A 22,771-nucleotide genomic window follows, 5' to 3' on the forward strand; every position below is an offset into this window, starting at 1 on the left:
CTATAAAGATCTGTTTGCAGGATAAGGGCTATAAAGGAATCAATTTTCCCCCCATTAAGTTCAGTAGCCTTTAAGACAAAATAAAACTAAGGTTAAACAGAACTTGGTAAGTGCTATACATCAGTTTAGGAAAGGATGTGAAAAGAAAACCCAAATCTATTTGAAACTGCATAGGGAAATTTAGGAGGCAAAAGAGAAATATCCATATTAGAATTTGGCCAGGACACAAGAGCAAACACCTTTACCCATTTTTCCAGGAGGTAAAAGACACTTCAGCATGGTGTCTCAGAGTACTCCCAAGGTATGTAGGCACTTGGTTAAATGAAATTGCTTCCTTAGGCCTGGTCTACAATGGGGTGGGGTGGGGGGGATCAATCTAAGATTCGTCGACTTCAGCTACGCTGTTCTCGTAGCTGAAGTTGCATATCTTAGATCGACTTAGAATCACTTCGCCTCCTCGCGGCGCGGGATCAACAGCCGCCGCTCCCCTGTCGACTGCGCTTCCGCCTCTCGCCATGGTGGCGTTCCGGAGTCGACGGCAGAGCGATCGGGGATCGATTCATCGCGTCTACAGTAGACGCGATAAATCGATCCCCGATAGTGTAGACGTACCCTTAGTGACATTCCAAAGTAAGAGAGGGTTTTGATGAATGTTCTGTTTATTTTAGCAAGAAAAATACTGTAAACTTAGTGAATCTTTTTTGTCAGATCGTCCAAGGAGGAAATTTAAAAAAAAAAAAAGACAAATGGAGACTTTGTTTTAATACAGGTCCAAGAATTTCACCAGCTGGAATCTAATCTGCAAGTTTGTCAGTTTCTGGCTGATACCCGCAAGTTTCTCCATCAGATGATACGAACAATCAACATTAAAGAAGAGGTCTTGATCACCATGCAGATAGTTGGTGATCTTTCTTATGCTTGGCAGTTAATTGACAGGTATGTTACCAAGGTTTGTTTGTTTTAATTCAATCTTGTGTTCCTTTTATTTAATTTTCTCCCATTTATCACTGTTGAAGTAGGACTACTTCCATTCAAGAGAAATTGTATGCATGTCAGTTCCTAACTTTGCACAAAACTTGCAAATGCTGTTAACTCTTGCAACTTGTTCTAAGTAGCAATGCCTAGGACCATATTGTGAGGTTCTGAGCAGTCAACTCCCATTGCCTTGAATGGGAATTTTGGGCCCTTGTTGGGCTTGTTTCTAGGAGAGGGTTACATGATACTACAATTTTGCTATCTATTCTTAACCCAATTATAACAGCTTTGAAGATTAAAATGGACCAAGGTTTAGCCTGTTAAGTGGTTTCCAGGTAACAAGGATCCAGATTTTTTCCCGGGTTGTTTTGACCAAAAACAAATGGACAAACCATTGCCACAAGAGTATAAATGGCACATCGCAGCATTGGGTATTACTGAGTGTCTGACACTCTCTTATCTTGTTGCACCACTTACCTTACATTGACTGAACTGTTGTCCCAAAAGGCATCTCTGTTGGCCAAGTTCATTCGTGGTGTAACTCCACTGACTCCATGTGCAGTTTCTGCATCAGACTGTGGTACAAGAGAGAAATAGTTCAAGATGATGGACCTGATATTTTTACTTTTTTTTCCAGCTTCACATCTATCATGCAAGAAAGCATAAGAGCCAGCCCATCAATGGTAACTAAACTCAGAGCTACTTTCCTAAAGGTAAGCATGAATTAAATGAATGGCTCCTATTTGATCATTGAAGGTATGCCAACAATACGATTCCATGTTTAACTCCTCTGTTAATTAGACCTTAGTGTTTATCCGTATACATGACCACTCGTACATGACCATACGTGAATAGTTCTGATTACCATTACTTTTCATAGATTAATAAAATGACTTAAATGTTTTTTTTAAATACAGGTTGTACATAATTTTAAATATGGAACACCACCCAGTCATATTAATAATTAATTATTCATATTAATAATACCCAGTACTTTCATCAGTAGATTTGAAAATGAGGTCAGTCTCATTATTCCCATTTTGCAGGTGGGGAAGCTGAGCCCCATAGAAATGAAGTGACTTGCCCTAAGTCACCCAACAGGCCAGTGGCACAGCCAGGAATAGAACCCTGCTCTTCTGAGGTCAAGTCTAGCACTCTACCCTCTAAGCCAGGGGTCCCCAACGCGGTGCCCGCGGGCACCCTGGCGCCCACCGGGGCATCCATGTGCACCCGCCTACTGGCCGCCGGAAAAGCAGCCGCCGAAATGCCGCCGAGAAGCGGCAACGTCAAGAAGCGCTACCGCCGAATTTCGGCGGCGACGCCTCTTGATGCTGCTGCTTCACGGCGGCATTTCGGCAGCTGCTTGTCCGGCGGCCACGATCCTCAGCAGCTAGTCGTCCGGCGCCCGCCCCACAGAAAAGGTTGGGGATCACTGCTCTAAGCCACACTCTTTCCCTAATAATTAGTCCAGTTATCTAATAGCATTAGCTGGAGACATTGGTGTTTTTAGTGAACACAGATGTGGCTCTCTGTGCAGGAACTAGAGGAGGCTGAATGTATGATGGAAGCGATGTTGCTGATGCACTTAATCTGCCATAAGGCAGATCTGACATTGGTTTAGAAGGATACATTTTCACCGCAATATTAAGAATGGGAAATGTTTTTGATTGAGGGAAATGAGTACATGGGGCAGGAGGACGAGACCATAAGAAAATAAAATGATTTCTTCTGCTGCCCATGATCTGCAAACCACCAAAGCAAGAACAAAATGAATGTAGGGTCATCAGCTTCAGAAGTGTTTTTTCTTAAAAGATATTTTAGCAGGAGAAAATGACGGTGGTGTATCATTGCTCTTTAGCAGGAGAATGACAGCTTGAATTCTGGGTTTTAGAGGCTCATGAGGAATTAGAGATTTTTAAATTGTATATTTGGTAACAGAATCTCAAAATGAGGCAGTTAAAGTATTATACATTTTATTTCTAGCTTGCATCTGCTCTTGACTTGCCACTGCTTCGTATTAATCAAGCAAACAGCCCTGACCTGCTCAGTGTATCGCAGTATTACTCTGGCGAGTTGGTTTCCTATGTAAGAAAGGTAGGCGTTTACCGAGATGTATTTGTTTCATTCCTGAATTGCTTTTGCTAACACTTAAAAATTATCCACTGAGTCTGTGTTGCTTTCTTCTGTGAAGGTTCTGCAGATCATTCCAGAAAGCATGTTTACCTCCCTTCTCAAAATTATAAAGCTTCAGACTCATGATATTATTGAAGTACCTACTCGTCTCGACAAAGACAAACTACGAGATTATGCTCAGCTTGGGCCACGATATGAGGTGCAGTTGAACTTCAGAATACTGAAAAGTACAATTTATAGTGGCTAAACTTAGCCCCGGTGTAAGTAGATGCAACTCTATTGAAGTCACCTGTTCCTACTAGAGCTGGACTTGTCCACTGAGTAAGAATTTAAGTTGACTAGTGTTGGAATGAGTGAATCCCAGATTTCCTGGCAACTAACTAGTCATTTTTGTTCTACTGAAAACTCATAATAGAAAGGTTAAAAGTATGGATCTCTGTAGAAGAGGGGAATAAATTAAACTGTGGAGGTTTAAAACACCTCAGACACTCAAGTTAATTTTTCCAGACCCAAGGAAGAGCTCCGTGGAGCTCAAAAGCTTATCCCTTCCACAAACAGAAGTTGGTCCAGTAAAAGATATACCTCACCCACTTTGTCTCAATAGAATCACCAGCATGGAAAAAACCCATCACCACAGTGCCCTTATTCAAGGTCACAACAGAGAGGTTAAGGACTGAATGGGCCATCAAGACTAAGCTACCCTCTGACCCTCAGATGTGGAGTCAAGATTGAGGCATGTGGACGATGGGACATAGAGAAACTTATATTGCTGTTTGGATTGAAACAGTTCTGTGGATAGAGGACTTAATTCTCCACTGCCGACAGTCTGGCAACTTTCACAAACACTAAAATCACTTTCTTTAAAATATAACTATAAATAAGTACTGTAATATACACTGTGTCCTTCCTGCAGTTTTTACCAAAACTCCCACTGACCTCAGCAGGAGTTCCATGTGCAACATGACAGCATGTGGCCTAAAGTATAAATATCTCACCTAGTCATTGCATCTGATTGATTCTCTCAGTAAGAGTCTGCCCTGACATCTGAAATCTGCATTATTTTCGTCTAACTGATACAAACGCCTGGTGCATTCACATTAAACTGAAATTCAGATTGACGTACTGGGTTTAGTCATCATCTTTAAACCTTAAGATAGAGGACGTTTTGGGTTTTTCTTTTTTGTTTTTTTGTTTTCAAGTAGTAATTCCTCTGCCATCCCTCCTCAAAATGCTCTTCTTCCACAAAGCCTTCAGTAATGACTTCTTCACAACCCTGTTGTCTCTACTAGCTTCTAAGCTCTCTCAGGAAAAAGTCTGGCTTACTTGATCATGCAGTGCTAAGCACATGCATACTCTCTATATGATTATTAATAGTAGACAAGTACACTAGAAATGTAAAAATTAGACTGTTGACCAAAATCACTAAATTCTATTAAGTCAAGAGGCATGTTGTCTGAATAAGGACTGCTGGATTGGGCCTGTTGCTGGCAACCATCACTATTGTGAAATGACTTTTAAAAACAATTTATTTAAAGCAGTGCCACCATTTGACTCCCAAACAATTATTTCCATTTTATATAACTTTGAATTGTGTACCTAGACAGAGCATGGCACCTTCCTGTCATTTGTGCCTTTTGAAAATCTCCCTCATAGTTATTAAACCTCTAAGAAACACCTTTGTTTCTTGGTTTGCTCTTAAAAGACCCACCTGAATTTACATGAAAGGAAAAACTATTCCATTCTGAATAAATCACATCTATTAAAAAGAGCAAAAATGACTTTGCTGTAAAATCGGAAGTTTGCACTTAACAAGAATTGATTTGATTATTTATTTTATTTTGCAGTGATTGTACCTGAATTATTGTTACATTTTAATGAGTAGTTTCCTTTCCTCTCATTAAAGGTTGCCAAGCTAACCCAAGCTATTTCAATTTTCACCGAAGGTATCCTTATGATGAAAACCACTTTGGTTGGTATCATCAAGGTAATGTCACCGTGGATGTAACTCTTTGAAGGCAATTAACACTTAACCATAACAGTCTCCAAAATCAGCACTCAAACAAGCTTACAAGCAAAAACAAAGAGAAACAGGAAATAATTTGACAAAAGTTTTCAAACTTGAGTGCCTAAAGTTGGACACCTAAATAAATGGCCTACTTTTTAGAGGTGCTGAATGCCCACAACTACAATTGAGCACAGACTTGCCAAGGGCTTTAGTATTTGGTGTATTTATTCTACATTTAATGTTACTGTAAAGCTTTTTTAAAGAGCAGTTTCTTCATCTGAATGGGATCCACTCTTCCTACATGTAAAGAACATGTCTACTGCTAGTGGTGTCGAGACAGTAGAAACTTCTTACGTGTGCTCTGCTCTGCCATGCCGCATGTATAACACCCCCTTCCCAAGGGTCATCGGAAATGTTTAAAGTTAGGATGTTGAGCACAAATACGTTGACTTAAAGAAGTAACTCTATTAGCTAGAACAGGGGTAGGCAACCTATGGCACGCGAGCTGATTTTCAGTGGCACTCACACTGGTCCGGGGGGCTCTGCATTTTAATTTAATTTTAAATGAAGCTTCTTAAACATTTTAAAAACCTTATTTACTTTACATAGAACAATAGACTTATAGACTTATAGAAAGATCTTCTAAAAACGTTAAAATGTATGACTGGCACGCGAAACCTTAAATCAGAGTGAATAAATGAAGACTCGGCACACCACTTCTGAAAGGTTGCCGACCCCTGAGCTAGAAGTATTAGAAGTTATTCTCTTGTGGACCAGCCACTAGAGGGGGCTCGTAATACTCTGAAACCTGTCATAATACACAGTTCACCACTGCTTGATAAGTTCACTTGCTGCCGCACATCACACCATTATTTAAAAGTAAGGTGTTTCTTAGATTAAATACTTATATGTATGTTTAGAAAATCCTTTTTTCTGACTTTCAGAGAAATCTTGTGTTTTCTTTTACCCAGGTGGATCCAAAGCAGTTGTTAGAGGATGGAATAAGGAAGGAGCTAGTCAAACGAGTAGCTCTGGCTCTTCACAGGGGACTCACCTTTAACCCTAGAGCCAAGGTGCTGTACAAGTAGAGTTGGTTTTGTTACTTTCTTTCTGTATGTGAACTTGACTGGAACTTGCTGTACTGGACCTTTTCAAATAGCTTCTAGCATTTCATATTATCTTTAAGAAGTTTAATGTGAAATTGAAATACAGTTAACTGAAATCACAAATCATGAAGGGAATCAGTACGAGTAGGTATAACTCTTGTAACAAATTTGTTTTAAATTCCTTTCTTCACTTACCTACCAACCCAGAGTTCAGAGTTCTTTGTTTTCCCACAACAGTTGATAATACACCTCAGCCCACATAAAGGGTCTCTCTAAGAAATACAGTTCCCTGCGCTGCTTCAGGTGGTGGTGAAGCACTCAACTGTTCCTGGAACGGGAGATTCAGTAATCTGGACATGTCTCTTGGAAGTTGTGAACATTTCAGTTCATACTATGATTGTGTTAATAAATTGAATTTTCAACTAACCTTTGATAAGTTTCTTAAAACAGTTCAATTCTGGTGCCCATATGCCCTTTAGACTGGCACAGTATAAAAGCCTAAATAGACCACATTTTGAACTTTTGTTAGGTTGTTTTCCACTGTAACACTTACAAACAAGTCATTATCCATCCCTTTTGTATACCGCCTCTTCGGGGGGTTTTAATTAATCTCCTTTTCTACAGCCAAGTGAACTGATGCCAAAACTGAAAGACATGGCAGCTACCATGGACGGATTCCATCGATCTTTTGAGTACATCCAGGATTATGTCAACATTTATGGTTTAAAGATTTGGCAGGAAGAAGTGTCTCGCATTATCAACTATAACGTGGAACAGGAGTGCAATAACTTCCTAAGAACAAAGGTACAGTGATGCTGGTTGATCAAGATTGTTACAGTTCATAAATGTCTTTAAATTTGGACATTCATGCCACAGGAGTGAATGTGTAATTAATTATGCATGCTCCATCCAGACAAAATTGAGACTGATTATCAACTTCATATGCTGGACATGTAAAAGGAAAAAAATTGGTGCTTTTTTTGGCTTGTTCAGAGATCCGGATACCATTGTGCTAAGCACTGTACACACACGAAGCAAAATAATGGTCCCTTCCCCAAAGATCTTATAGTTTAGGACTATTTTAAAATACAGTCATAAAACAATAAAATCAACAATAACCCTTCCTCTCCTCCCTAAACCCGGCCCAAAAAAACAAGAAATACTAATTGAAATGTAACAGAAAATGAACCAAACAAGAGCCTAGCCCTTATTTAACCCCCATATCCTGGAAGAATAGATAGGCTGCATTGGATATGGCTGCTACCTGATCATCATGACAAAAGCTGGAGAGCTGCCCAGACACCCACTTGTGAACATAGCTAGCAAAAGGGCAAATGCATAGTCTGTATAAAAGCAAAAGATATAATCCTCTAGTGTTACTTGTCCTTATTCATGTTAGCCCCATTCTTCCTTACCAATTCTCTTCGACCTCTCTTGTACAGATTCCTGTTCACTGTTGTTTTTCAAGAAAAGCAAAATAATTCTCTGAAGCCAAATTGAAAGGGACCAAGGACAGAGTTGAAAAATTATTCTAAAATGTGTTTTTCAGATTCAAGACTGGCAAAGTATATACCAGTCCACTCATATTCCAATACCCAAATTCACACCTGTGGATGAATCTATAACATTTATTGGTCGGCTTTGCAGAGAAATACTGAGGATTACAGACCCGAAGTGAGTACCATGTGTCTCAAACTGCATTATAATTCATGCACTGCATTATTTGAATCCCCTTTTTGTAATGCTGACATATTTGCTCCCTTGTAACCAGTATAAATTTTCCTTGGTGGTGGTCTCTGCTGTTTAAATATTCAGAACAAAGAACTTTCCCAAATCTTTCCTGTACTTTTAAGATTTAGTCCAGGAACAATGCTTTAAAGTGTTAGCAAAAAAAAATCAGATGACATGGACCCAGGACATGGACCCCACTAACTCAGGGGTTCTCAAACTGGGGGTCGGGACCTCTCAGGGTCGCGAGGTTATTACGTGGGGGGTCGCGAGCTGTCAGCCTTCACCCCAAACCCTGCTTTGCCTTCTGCATTTATAATGGTGTTAAATATATTTTAAAGTGTTTTTAATTTATAAAGGGGGTTACACTCAGAGGCTTGCTATGTGAAAGGGGTCACCAGTACTAAAGTTTGAGAACCATTGCACTAACTCCTTATCTATCATCCATCCATACATTTCACAATGATGGAGGATCACTGTGACACAGGCTTTCACTAGAGACCTTACATGACACGCTTTGGCAAACTAGTATATAGATACCAGACCCAGGGGATCCATGTAACCCTTATGCACTTCTGTGCCCTCTGCTAGTTGGCACCAAGAGGTCCCGGGACACAAGGGCCTGTTAGAAACTCCACCTAGCACTTCTAAAAAAGTTGTTTTGTTTCTGAATTTTCCTTTAGAGTCACCTGTTACATTGACCAAATGAACACATGGTATGATATGAAAACTCATCAGGAAGTAACTAACAGTCGCCTCTTCTCAGAGATCCAAGACACTTTAGGCACATTTGGTCTGAATGGTCTAGACAGACTGCTCTGTTTCATGATTGTGAAGGAGCTGCAGGTAACTTTTGAGCTTCCATTTTTAAGGAACATTCTGTCTTTCTGCTCAGTAATTTGTTTCAGTGGCTATTTGCCATTTAAAAACAAATATTGTAATGTTTGATCACTCTTGCCAGCCGTTTATAAGAAGAGTTTTTGTGTCAAACACATTTGAATCCAAACAGGTATTCGTCACAAAGATAAAATCTTAGATATCAGATGAAGGAAATGTCAGAGCTGTTGCTCTGGTGTAAGTGCTGTTACAGTAGTTTACAGGTTAAATGGGTGACGTGTGGGGACAAAGTACTAGAGGGGTATAGTTTTGGTGTCCTGGTATAATTTAATGTTGACCTTGCATCAGCCTCCTTTCCTCCCCACTCCCCACCCCCCAAAAAATTGGATTGTTTGTGCTTAAATGAATGGTATATTGTTTTTACTGAAATAAATAAGGAGGTGTCAATTCTACATAATCTTTTTCTGATCACATCCATACTTGAAACCAAGTCCTTTTTTTTCCAAATAACTCCAAAGCAGCTTAAATTAATACTATGGTCTGGCAAAAAATTAATGAAACACTTTAATGTATAAGTGAAATGGGTACTTCCTTAAAAGTTAAGTAATGTAAGCAAAAGGTTGGTTCTTCAAGTGTTATTCACTAATGGGAGCAGCAGGTTGGTGGACTAATACCAGTGAAGTGGAAAGATTAACCATGGAATTCTTTAGCCTTGTGTCCGGGAGAATTTTTCTACTCTACTCTCCCTATAACAACACAATTGCTGTTAGAAAATGTTGATCTCATTGCTATAATGCCTATATTGTGCTACTAAGATAAAGCATGTTTTGTGTGTGTGTGTAATGTCTGCTAATTTGTTTTTAGAATTTCCTCAGTATGTTTCAGAAAAATATACAAAGAGACAGAACTGTACAGGAAACATTAAAATCTCTTATGAATGTGGTCAGCCCTCTCAAAGGAATTGTAGGTAAGTGCCTCAGATGCAGGCTCCTGGAAAGTTAGTTATTATAGGATTTCTGAATGTACTTACTCGGCATTTCTTTGTTGCAGCAAATTCTAGCAAAATTTATTCTGCAGCAGTTGCCAAAACTCAGAAGATCTGGGCTGCATATCTTGATGCCATAATGAAGGTACATTTGTTATATATATATATATATATATATATATATTTTTTTTTTTTTACTGCTGAGCACAGTGCATTTCAGGAACTGTGGTGTTTGTTACTGGGACATTACCCAAGGTACAATCTGGACTGATGAACAGCTGTGTCCCCTCAGTTCTCCAACCTGGGGTGCCTTTTACACTGCTTCGCTGTGAGAGCTACTACTCCTGGTCTGCTCACACACAGCCGCCAGTATGTAAGTTACTCCCAGTTATACTCTGAGTGCTATAACCAGCCACTCATGTATTACACTGCAGAGCAACACCAGCAAATTCCCAGTCCCAGACTTTCCTCATAATTTTGTATTGCCCGGCTCGCTCCTTGTTACAATACAAGTTCATATAAAGTCCATCATTTTCTTAATAAAAATTATATGCACAAATCCTGTTATCCCAAATGGAGTTCCTCAAACACTTCAATCCCAAACACACTGGTTTAGATAAAACAAGTTTATTAATTACTTAAAAATCTATTTTTTGTGATTACAAGTAATGAGGCATAAAAATCAAAATTGATTACAAGAAAATAAAAGTAAAACACGGCTAATCCCTAACTTAACAAGGTAAGTGAATTCAAAGCAAAGGGGTCTGTCACTATGTTTCAGTACTCTTACTGGCTGAATTCCTTTCATTCAGGATCCTTCCCCCAGTCCAGTGCTGCTTCCTTTGTTCTTCAAGTGTTGTCGATGCCATGAGTGGGGAGAAAGGGAGGAATCATTTGGGGCATTTGCTCCCCTTTCTTGTAGCTTTTTCTCTTCTTTGAGAATCATCTCCAGCTGAGGTTCAGGAGACAGAAAGTCTGTGTGGACGGAAACCCTCAGCTGTCTTTTTGTCAAGATGTAGATTTTCACCCACATCCTCTTTCCTGCCAAAGAATGGCCACTTAACCAGGCGATGGTACATTTGATTTTGTTGACACCTGGCTGATGCGTTGGCTAACCTTTTGTCTTTGGGGAACTGGTTTGTGGCTGCTCCCTCCAGACTTGGAACAAGTCTTGGTAATACCGTACAGAGGAATCTTATAACTTTACATGCAGTGTTGCCGCACATATTTTACCAGGACAATAGTGATCAGCAGATTATGATTTTTCAAATGATAAAACATACTTGGTACAATGTTTATCATAGTCTTGTAAAAGTGGTGAACATAGGGGTACAGACTGTCACAGTTACATATTTTAATCTAATTATTTTAGAAAAGTAGAATCAGCAATCGTTCTGCCTCTTCCAGTGATCCTGTAGTGTATTGCACGTTAAGCAGGACTGAGCCAAGTCAGTTATGGGATTGGGAGTTCTCTAAGGAAAACCCAAGGTGCTGCCTAAAGCGATGCTGGTGAATCTTTTCTTTGTTAGTATTTCCAAATCACATAGCTGCATTGCTAGAGATGCTGTGTTTCTGAAAAGACAAAACCTATATCTTGGCCGCTTGCGGTCATTAATGATCCCACGGTATTTTCTGCAAGAGGAGGGGTACTCATCCCTGGTGTCTGGGCCAAATACCAACTTGAGCAATAACACTTTCTGGCTTAAAATGACTTCTTCGGCTTCAGGCATAAAGCAGGATTTCTCAGAGCTGCTTTCATCACAATGGTGAAGCATTTGACAGTATGCAAGCACTTATACTTGCAGTTTGTTGTAGCTCTGTCCAGGGATCTCTTGAGGGCATCCAAAAGCTTTTATTTTTGACCTGCTAAACTCTAACAAATACCTCTCTTTTCCATGTCTTGCTGACTTATATGTCTGGTGGGTGTTTTGTTAGTGTACATTTTACCATAATCAATGACCCTATGACTCTATTATTAAACACATGTGAGACTCAAAGTGCAAAGTGACTTAGAGATCAATGAAGACTGCAGGCAACTAGAGGAGATTAAGTATTTGGGAGAGGGAATAAACAGCACAGATCAAAATCAGATGACATAAGCAACTAGTTGCATCCCTCACGTCACGGGTCTTTTCACCTTGTCCCCTTAATACTTTCTTTTGTCATATATCCAAGCAGTATACATGGCACAGGCTAAGGAGGGATCAGGATGAAGAGTACAGGAGGGGAGATGTGCTTTGAAACTCTTGCTATATTGAGAAATGGCCCACAGTATGAAAACACTTGAGAATCACTAGTTCAAATTTCTGTCTTAAACTACACTCTCATGCAGCTGCTCTGGTCTATAGAAAGGCTGCTACATTTCACCTAGATGCAGGGTGCAACTTCGTTGGTGGGCAGATGCTTGATATATAAAATAGTTTGTAAAGGAATTAAGTTTCTCTAGATAGAAGGCTTTCTATAAATGTAAGTTGCTACTGTTAACCATGTTTTCTCTGTGGTTTTTGAAAAATTAAACATTGTTTTCACTACTTTCTTATTCATTTTTATTTTCTTTACAGGTTGGTCAGATGCAGATTTTAAGACGGCAAATTACCAATGAATTGAATTACTCCTGCAGGTTCGACTCCAAGCATTTGGCAGCTGCTTTGGAAAATCTCAATAAGTAAGAAGCAGAATGCTTTGATAGCATTATATGTGGTGGTGATTGCTGTTGTGAATTGAGCCAAATTAAAAAAAAAAAAAATTGGGCAAAGTTTTGACAGTTTCGGATTCAGATAACCACTGGCAAATTCAGGAACAATTTGACGCAACTAGCTGTTGATTTAAATGCCAATGAAGAGATACAATTTTTGAATATATTCAATATTTGGATATATCTGAAATGCAGGTCAAATTTAGATAAGAGAGATAAACAGTGACATTGTAAAAATTTCACCATATTCTGTGCTTTTTCTCACTTCTACTAATTGTGCAGATCCTGGCTGATGCTAACACTGAAATACATGCCCTTAGTAAAAGGGGCATCTGAAAAACTGAGAGCAGTTTATTTTTCTTTGATTATTGTTTGTAACAATTTCCAAAGATTCTATATCTGCAACTTTTTACTTTGTTATTATGACCTATGTTTTTCAATTGCAGTATGACTTCAGGCTTGCCTGTTATTATTTATTATTATTTATTTTAACTGAACTATCCATTTATAATGAAATATATAAAGTTGATCTCTATCTTTTTATCGTTTTAGAGCAATCTTGGCTGACATTGAAGCCCATTATCAGAATCCGTCATTGCCGTACCCTAAAGAAGACAACACACTTTTGTATGAAATCACAGCCTATCTGGAAGCAGCTGGCATTCATAACCCATTGAATAAGGTCTGATACATGCTATTGTGTGATATTAGCCAGTACATACATTGAGTCGCAAGCAGACATTTTATTTTTGTCTAATTTGCTATAAATGTAGCTAGCAATGTTCTTATATTCTTAAAAAAAGAACAGGAGTACTTGTGGCACCTTAGAGACTAACAAATTTATTAGAGCATAAGCTTTCGTGGGCTACTCTGATACAAATAAGCTCTGTGTTATTTTGGTTTCCTCATGTGTAGCTTCTGTTAATAAGCATGTAAACACTGTGTGTTCCTTTTTCTTCCCAGATATATATAACTACGAAACGACTTCCATATTTCCCCACAGTCAACTTCCTATTTCTGATTGCCCAACTGCCAAAACTTCAGTACAACAAAAATCTAGGTATTATATAAATGATTACATAAATACAGTTGGACTCTGGGTAAATGTAGATGTAGTCAAGATATTCAGCTCTAGACTTAAAATGGATGGGCTAGATTTTTTTATTTTTATATATAGCACAAACTAGACCCTCTCTGGCCTCTCTATGAACAACTCCATTTATAACTTACTGTTTAACTGCAATATGTCAATTATTGTGATGTGACAGAGGACCTCTTTGTAAATACTTAAGTGATAATTGAATGTCCAAGGCCAAACACAATATAGGTAATATGCACCACCAACTGCTTCACCTAACGTGAGTAAAGTAATGCAGAAAATGTATCACTGTCCATTAGCTATGGGGTTCTGCTAATGTGGCAGAGAACTTAGATACTAGAAGAACATCTTAACTAGATTGGGAGGTAAGTTTTGAGATTTCATCTTGACCTTTGTAACTCAGGAAAGCTTTGGAGCTGTGAGCCTGATCCAAACCCCATTTTTGTCAATGGAAAGACTTCAGTTGACTTAATTGGGTTTTGGATTGGGCCCTACAGGATGCGGGGAAGAGTGCAAGAGAAAATAAGAATATGGCTCCTCATTCTTTAGATTTAGGTGGCCATAAGCCCTGTATCTCCCCTCCTCCCAACCCCATTTCTCTAAAAAGCTACACCCCAGTTAGAAACTTACCTCTTTCAGGCTCTTCCTATTGGTTAGTTTAAAACTACCTAACTTGGGATCTAGTTCCTTGGTGTTGTATGACTGTTAACTAGAGTGAAAAGCCATGTTGCCAGCCCCGTATGAGTTACAAGGTGGAGAGAGCCCTTCAGGATTTGGAGTGGCTGGGGTTGGATTTGACAAAGTTGAGCTGATGCCCCCAAGCCAGGGGACCAACATATGAAAAGTAAAAACAGGAATAGCATGAAACCTCTTGAGAATAACTCTTGTTTGGCTGTGATTATAAAGGATGTTTTTGTGACCATAGAGGGGAAAATGTGGTGTTTTCCTTTCAGGAATGGTGTGCAAAAAGCCAGCAGATCCAATTGACTGGCCCCCTTTAGTGCTTGGGCTCCTCACTCTGTTGAAACAGTTTCATTCACGATACACTGAACAATTTCTGGCTCTGATTGGTCAATTTATTCGCTCAACAATGGAGCAGTGCACAAGGTATCTCTTTTCACATTTATTTTAATGTCCCCTTTCGTGTAAGACTTTGTTTATTTGAACATTCTTTTTTTTTTTTTAAGTCTGTAATTTGATTAGAATATGTTTAATAATATATTTAGGTGCCATGTCCAAGTGTCTTTTTTTGTGGTGATATCCCACAGCACACTGACCTACATGAATAAATGTTATGTGGGAGGTTGGCATTTTCTAACAAAACTTACCTTAGCTAGTCAAAAAGACAATATCCAGCTGCATGAGTTTCATTTCTGTGTGTGTGTGTATATTATAGCCAGAAGATACCAGAAATGCCTGCTGATGTAGTGGGTGCCCTTATGTTCCTGGAAGATTATGTTCGTTATACAAAGTTACCAAGAAGGGTAAGTAAGAAAACTTGGATTCAGCATGGTGTTGGAATAGCATTAAAATACACCATATCCTCAACTAGTGTAAACTGGCATCAAAACCGAAGGAAGTACATGGGTTTACACCAGCTGGGGATCTGGCCCATTATTTTCAAAGTATTCTACTGTAGTTAAAAGCCCTGGCTGTAGATTTTTACTGCTTACATTTTCCAACCATTAGTTGTAATGGGAGCCTGGAATTGGGTGGTCAATACAATAGATGCTTTTCCTGTTATTGGGGACTAGCCTTCATGTGCGTTTTCATCTGTCCTTTTTAAAAGGTTACTTAATCCTCAGAGCCCTTTATTAAAAGAGCTAATTTTGGTTTATGCTGATGTTATGAATAGTGGGGGTCATGCCTAGCAGTTTCACCACATCTGTTCACTCAGGACCAGGGCATCTCTGTCAAGACTGACCAGTTAGGCATGTCAAACAAGTGTATCAAGTCCTTATCAGTGCTCAGCATAAGGAACCTGAAAGGACATATAAAAGTGAAAAAAATCTGTCTGTGAATAGGCCACTGTGAAGCCTTTGTCCATACAATCCACAAATTGCTTGATGCGCAACATTGTGTGTCAGTCTGATTGCTTTATACCATTGCTCCCATCTCTGTCACATCATCCCCACCTTGAAGGGTCATTTAGCTACTATTTCAACTTCCTGTGAAATTCGGGACAAGAATTCGCTTTCTGCTCATCCCATCTTCTAGTGATTGCGTTTGTGAGGGATGTGTAACGTTAAAAAAACAAAAACAAAAAAACAAAACAAAAAAAACAGTGGTGGTCATGGATATTTTGCGCTCTGAAATGAGGACCGATAAATTGGGTTCTAAATCGAGAGCCATGGATTTGGGTGGTTTCTAAATTTGGCAAAACAAATTCTGCAGTAACAAATTTTACCTAAGGCAATGAAGCCTCTTTCTCAGCCTCTTGATACCAATAAACTAAAGTTTGACATGGAAGGCAGCCATGACAATTTGGGGTTATAAAGTTAACTTTGCAGTTTACTATGACTCCAATAATGTATACATCGCATGAATTAGACATGGTAGACTCAACTACAAGTTGAGTGTCTAATACCATTTGCTATAAACTGTAACACAAATAACAAGTTGAAAAGTGCGGGGAAGTTTCTGGGAAAGGGCATTGCTAAGCAGTGTTCCTGAGTCAAAGATATAGAATATTTTGCTCCAGACTTTCTCTTATGGTTCCAGCCACTTTGCACCGCCTGGCTGGCTTAGCCTGACCTAGATCTCCCTGATGTTGGGGCATGAGGTTGCAGAGCAGAGTGCGCCAGTGCTCTGCCAATTCTCAACTAGTGTATATGTTCCATAGGGACAACAGACAGCTGGTGTAAGTTCGAGCATCCCAGGGGATGTTTTAACTTAAGCTGGAGCTAGTTACAGCTCCCTGAAACTTTACCCAAACTCATGTGCCAAGCAGATGTCTGTGTAGGAAAGAATGGGGGGGGGGGAGGAGAGAGAGAGAGCGTGTGTGTGTGTGTGTGTGTGTGTGTGTGTGTGGTAGAAACCTAGCTAGTCCACATTGATAACATTGAGCATTTACGTAGTGGGGAAACACACACACCTACAGGTAATATCCATGGGCAGTGCTATTTGCTGTGTTCATGGCTGAATGTTGTTATGGAATACTTAACAGAGTTTCTGTTCTCTGTTTCTTTAGGTGGTTGAAGCGCATGTGCCTAATTTCATTTTTGATGAATTCAGAACAGTTCTGTAAATGCGGAAATAAGAATGAGCCTTCTTGCAATTACAAAACCAGTGAACTTGGGGAGGGCAGAGGAAGGTAAAAACAGCACTTCAGAACTGTGCGTTTTCTGTGTCTTGGGGAATAACCACAAAGCTCTGGATAAAATGTAACCGTCAGCACTAGTCCATGTAACTAACCTTGTTTAAATCATGATATCATATGCAATTTCTGTCACATCCAAGCAGCACACATTTTGTACTGCACATTATAAATGCTGTATGTAATTGTTTATGTACAAAATCATTTAGTTTTATGTTCTAAAGAACTATTTGTGAAAGTTTGACTTTTGTATCACAAATAAAATAATATAGAAAGCAGTGGATTTGGATTATTTCACGGATGATGATTTCCCTACTCAGTACCATCTAGAAGATGAACACACACTGGAAGAGGATTTAGGCCCTGATCTTGTACTGCTAAAGAGAGTGGTAGCTTTGTCCTTGACTTCAATGAGCAAAGAATCAGGTCCTCAAAGAAATAAACAGTCCATTAGTGAAGGTTACTGTGACGGGTTGGACCCCTTGGGAAGCCACCTGATGTGCCGAGATACCACTGAGTCTATCTGTTGTGCCAGCATGGGCCCCAGAACGCGGATGTCCACCTCCCTTGGAGTGCAGACCCAAAGATATATTATGAAATTCGCCCCCTCCCTCAATGTGGAGAGAGGTGTGCACACTTCTTGCCTCCCCAGTTAGAAATTACAGAAACTGGGTTCAATAATAAACAAAACAAATTTTATTAACTATAAAAGGTAGATTTTAAGTCATAAAAGGGGTAACAAACAGAACAAAGCAGATTATTAAGCAAATGAAATCAAACACGCAACCTAAGCTAGTTTCACTAAAGAAATTGGTTACAAAATAGTATTTCTCACCGTAGATATTGTTGCAGGCAATTTGCAACGTTTCTGGGGGTTAGAGTTCCAGTTATATTCCTTTTCAGACTGGACCCCTGTCTCAGGCTAAACTCCCCCCTTTGCCTTCCCTTTTGCAGTCTCTCTTCTTGGGCAGACAGGCCACGGAGAGGAGGAGTCTGTTTGCCTACCCCCCACCCTTAAGTAGCATTTACATAAGGCGGGAATCCTTTGTTTCCCAAACTTGACCCCCCGTTCCCTTACAGTGGAAAGCTACAAGAAGTCCTAGGTAATGTTTTAGTGTTAGGTGACATGCCTGCAGAGCCACCTGGCTGCACCTCTGCCAGCAACAGCAGAGACAGGGAACTGCTTGCGGGAAGCCACCAAAGGTGAGGGCCCGAGCCCCTGCTGCACCTCAACCCCCTGCCCCAAACTTCCTCCCAGAGCACACCCCGCAGCCCCTCCCACGCCCCAGCCCCCTGCCGGACCTGCACCAACTGCACTATAAACCGGACTTTCAGTGCAGATCAGAAATGGCTTTTTATAGAACTTGCCGGTTGGTGAAGTGCCGGATAAAAGAGCTTTTACTGTAGCTGTTAAGTACTGTAATAGAAAGACCCCAGTTGAAGATAATGTAGGAAATAATTTTAACAAAAAACATAAGACTTCGAAATCAACATTGGGTGTGAAAATAATATGTTTATAAAATTGTGGATTGTTTCTAGGTGGCCTCATTCTACTTTCATTTATTCCTGGATTATGCTAATACAATACGATTGAAATCAGTGCAGTTAAACTGGTGCAAAACTGCTACAAGTGAGATCAAAATCAGTCCCAAGATATTTAAAATACTTGCCACATTGAACAATTATTTTTAAATGTGTAAAGAACCAGTTGCAGTTATGCAGTTATAGACACACATCAGGGAGTGTATAGATATAGGGTCTTTGGAACAAGTGTCAGTTCCGTGAATGATAAGTTTTTTTTGTTCTTGTTTCAATAATCTTGAGGAATTAGGTTTATATTCATTAGAACTGGTTTAACAAAATACTATTTTAAATGCCATGTTAAAAGCTGAGAAATTTTCTTAGTTTATAGTCTGCATACACTTCCTCAATAAAATTGTTCATAAAAAGAAAGTCAATAGTTCTCACTCCGGGCTACCTCAGCTATTGCAGTAATTTCCTAAATATAAGGGGAAAACTCTGGTATTCCAGACACCTTTTTGTGGCCACTGCTAACAAGTGTTGAGTTTTTAAGTGCCAACCGAGTTTAGGCACCTAGAGTGTTAGGTGGTAGCTTAGTGGAGAATTGTGAATTCCAGTGAGGTTTGATTGTGACATTTAGGCACCTAAGTCCTTTTGTGAATCTAGTTCATTGTGACTTATGAATTGAATACAAAGCACTTGCATACACTCGAGAGATGGGATTAATTCAGTGACCATCCCTCAGTATTGTCATTGTGTTCTAGAATTAAACTACCAATTCCATAAAGAGAGTGCTGTAGCTGGTATTTGTAATATTTCTTAAATGTTGTGTACATTAATTAATAGGGGCAGGATAGGCCTAGTGTGTAGGAACAAAACTGCTTACATTTTCCAGTCATTAGTACTCACACTCTGGTGCAGCTGAGACTAATGTCCTCCTCACAATAATATCCAGCTGCTAGAGGCCAAGCTTCTTGTGATGTATGTCTGTGTAAGTGCAGTACCTGCCAGAGGTTTGTGGCTTGACAGCATTGCAGTGTGAGAGGGATACCCCAGGTTGGTGGGATAGAGGGCTCAGTGGTCCCACAGTCCAGGTTGCACCCCGAAGACCCCGTCATACCCACCCAAACAGGGGCAACGGAACAGGGGGGGCCAAGGGGCATGGCCCATCCACTTTTTACCACAGGCTCAGCCCACCTGCCCCTTTTCTTCCCCGCGAGGCCCTGCCCCCCAGCCAGGCTGGAAGCAGAGCCCGGCCTGGGGAGCTTGGGAAGCTGTGGGGAGCCGCGAACCCTCCACCTGCCCAGGGTGGGTGGGGTCCTGAGAGCAGCCCCCTTAGGTGCCTAAATGCCACAATCAAACCCTCCTGGAATTCACAATCCTCCACTCAGCTACTGCCAAACACTGTAGGTGCCTAAGTGCCAAGCAAGTTTAAATTTTTACAGTAAAAGTTCCCAAGGCATCTATGTTCTGCCTCTGGGCATGCACACTGCAGCCCAATGCCAGGCATCCAGCTGTCTAAGCTCCAGAATGATGCACAACCTGGGGGAGGTAAATATTCCTTTGCCTGTGGGGCCCAATCCAGGAAGCATAACTGAGTTACATGAATGATCCCTCAACCACTCATGAACCATCAATAGGGAAGCTCCAGCCAATTCCCCACAGCTCCCCAGCCTTGCATCCCAGAACTGTACCATCTAACACTGGTTAGAAGCCAGACCAGTGTATGTTCATTATCCAGTCCGCCCCTCCCTCAATGTGGAGAGAACACACAGTAGCCTTTGTAAACTGAGCTGAGATTTCCCAAGCACTTCAGCCAAAACACACTGTTTTAGGTAAGCTATAAAACAGATTTATTAACTACAGAAAGACAGATGTTAAGTGATTATAAGTAGCAGGCATAGAAGTCAGAGTTGATTATCTAAGAGATAGGTAGATTGATGAGATGGGATGGAATGGATTTCCAATTGAAAGATTATTCTTCACTCAGATTACATTGCTAGGAAGAATTTCTTAATATTTAACCTACGATTTCTTTTTGTTCAGGTTCATCCCATTATTCCTACTTAAATGCCCTTGTAACACCCTATCAAATTTCTTTCCCTTCTTGGTGTTTGCACCTTTCATAAATTAGTGCACGGTTGCCATATGCCTCATCAGTTTTTGTGCTAATTACACACACTGAATACTGAACCAGCTTTGTGATATAAATATATGACATCACAGTTAACGCATGAAAATTCTCATTTCCTGCACAGTGTGGCATAAACACTTCCTATTGCAAGAGAGCGAGCCCATGACAGAATTTCTGTTCAGGTGAGATCTATATTCTCTAATACTCAGAATTCTCCTATTTATGTTCATAGTATCATCTCTAGGATTGTGCCTAATTTCAAGCCCCCCCCCACCCCCAAAACCCATGAGAGATTCAGAAGTTCAACTCAAACTCAAAATTGATTTTTCTTTTCTCATATTCAGTATTCCTGTAAAGATCATTTATCACCGTCCCTGATCTCACCTCTGACCCTTTCCATGTTGTTATTGTTATGGTTGGGTCTGAGACCCTGATTGGTCTTTACCACTCTGACAGCCATAGCTTTTTCTATGAGTTGGGAGAAACTCCCCCTGGTGAGCTTGGACATTTTAATTGGCAAAGGCTGTTAGTTTGCCCTGAGTCTGAGACTGATCCGCTGCTCAATGAAGTCAATAGAAGAATTTCCATTGATCTCACTGGGCAATCATAGAATCATAGAACTGGAAGGGACCTTGAGAGGTCATGTAGTCTAGTCCCCTGCACTCAAGGCAGGACTAAGTATTAGCTAGACCAACCCCGACAGGTGTTTGTCCTGTGGATCTGGCTGATTGTTAAAATATGCTTCCTAGCCTCTACACACATCTACACACACCTATCTCCCCTCTCCCCCAGACTGGCCCCACTCACTAGTCCTACAAACCCCTAAGGTTGAAGATAATATACCAGAGACTCATGAAAATGCACTCCAGCTGTTAAGCAAAGGTTTATGTTTAAGACATTGCAAGAAGCTTGGCCTCTAGCAGCTGGCAAGCTGGATATTATTGTGAGGAGAAGATTAGTATCAGCTACACTAGCAGGTGAGTACTTTTCTATCCCAGTCTCTCACTCAGGAATGGGTGGTTGGGGAAGAGGTCTCCTCAAGCACGCTTACAAGGTTATGGCAGTTTCAGGGCACAGACTCAGCTTCACCCCACAAATGTTGAGATAGGCAAAATATATGATGTCGAAGAGAAAAAAACATTTCAGAACCTTCCGAAGAGTCACTCTGGGCTCATTTCCAGAACAGCACTGGATTGGGGAGGACTTTCAGGTTAAACTGCTCTGATTCATTCCTCCCTGATATGAATCTGCATTTGTTAACACACAGTGAATTCTGTTTTCTTGGCAACACCTGGAAAGGACAGAAATTGTAGTGAGTAGCTGTCTCTAAGAATTTAGTCGATGCTGTCATGGAAACCACCTTTGCTGTGTTTTGGAGAAAACCTCCTAACTTCCCTTTTCCTGTTTTCATCTTTGGCCTTCCTGACATGTACCACAGTCTCCTCCAGCATCCAATGCCTTCCCCAGAGTCTACAACCAACCATGTCCCTACATCCAATGCTGGCTCCTTCAGGCTTTCTTCCCACTTCCCATACCCAACACTTACCCATTCCAATGGCAGCCATCTTGCCTTAGACACCACTAAAGTTAATAAGACTGGGAACAGTCCTCCTATGGACCCTTGGAGTTGGGAGAATTTAGGGAAACTCCTACCTCTGGAGTTTCATTCAGCTGAGCAATGACTGTGTCTCCTGGAGTCCCTAGCATTGTTAACATGCGCCCCTATGCCCAACCAGGGTCCCAGCACCACAAATTAGCCCTTCTCTTGCTTCTTACAGCCTGTGTCTGCCCTCCTTTAGCTAATTTTTTTAAACATTTCTTGTTTTTGCATTTAGGAGGATGCTTTGAATACAAACAGGGATACCAGGCCCTTTGGGAGGAAACCGAGTGCTTGGTCTATCAGTGCCAATCACTCAGTAATAGAACTGGTTCCATTTCCTGTGCAACGTTTGTGAGAAAAATTCCTCTTTGAAATTTGTCAGATGGAAAATTTCCCACAGGAATTTTTCTATATCAAATGAAACAAATATTTTCATTTTGTTTTGACTGCAAATGATTTCTTTCCGTTTTGAAAACCAAAAAATAGTTTTCCATTTTCAGGATTCTGCACACACACACCCCTTTTTCTTTCCCATTTTTTCTCTCCCTCTTTTCCCCCCTCACCGGAAAAGGTTAAAAAGGGTGAATGTGACATGAAGCCCCATCTTCACACAATTGTTCTCAACTGGGAAACATTG

General features: G+C 40.3%; 1 protein-coding gene across 1 annotated transcript in view; it reads left to right on the forward strand.

The window, feature by feature from the left end:
- The window catches only part of WASHC5 (WASH complex subunit 5), a 32,550-nt gene extending 15,445 nt beyond the window's left edge, over positions 1-17,105 (forward strand). Inside the window, exons 12-28 of the mRNA XM_065399131.1 lie at positions 770-936; positions 1,613-1,688; positions 2,959-3,069; positions 3,167-3,307; positions 5,012-5,092; positions 6,085-6,186; positions 6,844-7,023; positions 7,769-7,893; positions 8,631-8,793; positions 9,649-9,751; positions 9,835-9,914; positions 12,331-12,434; positions 13,017-13,146; positions 13,428-13,524; positions 14,517-14,670; positions 14,960-15,047; positions 16,754-17,105. Coding sequence (XP_065255203.1) covers positions 770-936; positions 1,613-1,688; positions 2,959-3,069; positions 3,167-3,307; positions 5,012-5,092; positions 6,085-6,186; positions 6,844-7,023; positions 7,769-7,893; positions 8,631-8,793; positions 9,649-9,751; positions 9,835-9,914; positions 12,331-12,434; positions 13,017-13,146; positions 13,428-13,524; positions 14,517-14,670; positions 14,960-15,047; positions 16,754-16,810 — 1,959 coding nt within the window. The 3' untranslated portion in view covers positions 16,811-17,105. The remainder of the gene's footprint in view (positions 1-769; positions 937-1,612; positions 1,689-2,958; positions 3,070-3,166; positions 3,308-5,011; positions 5,093-6,084; positions 6,187-6,843; positions 7,024-7,768; positions 7,894-8,630; positions 8,794-9,648; positions 9,752-9,834; positions 9,915-12,330; positions 12,435-13,016; positions 13,147-13,427; positions 13,525-14,516; positions 14,671-14,959; positions 15,048-16,753) is intronic.
- Positions 17,106-22,771: the final 5,666 nt, after the last annotated feature.

The sequence above is a fragment of the Emys orbicularis genome, chromosome 2, assembly GCF_028017835.1.
Source record: "Emys orbicularis isolate rEmyOrb1 chromosome 2, rEmyOrb1.hap1, whole genome shotgun sequence".
Taxonomy (NCBI): Eukaryota; Metazoa; Chordata; order Testudines; family Emydidae; genus Emys; species Emys orbicularis.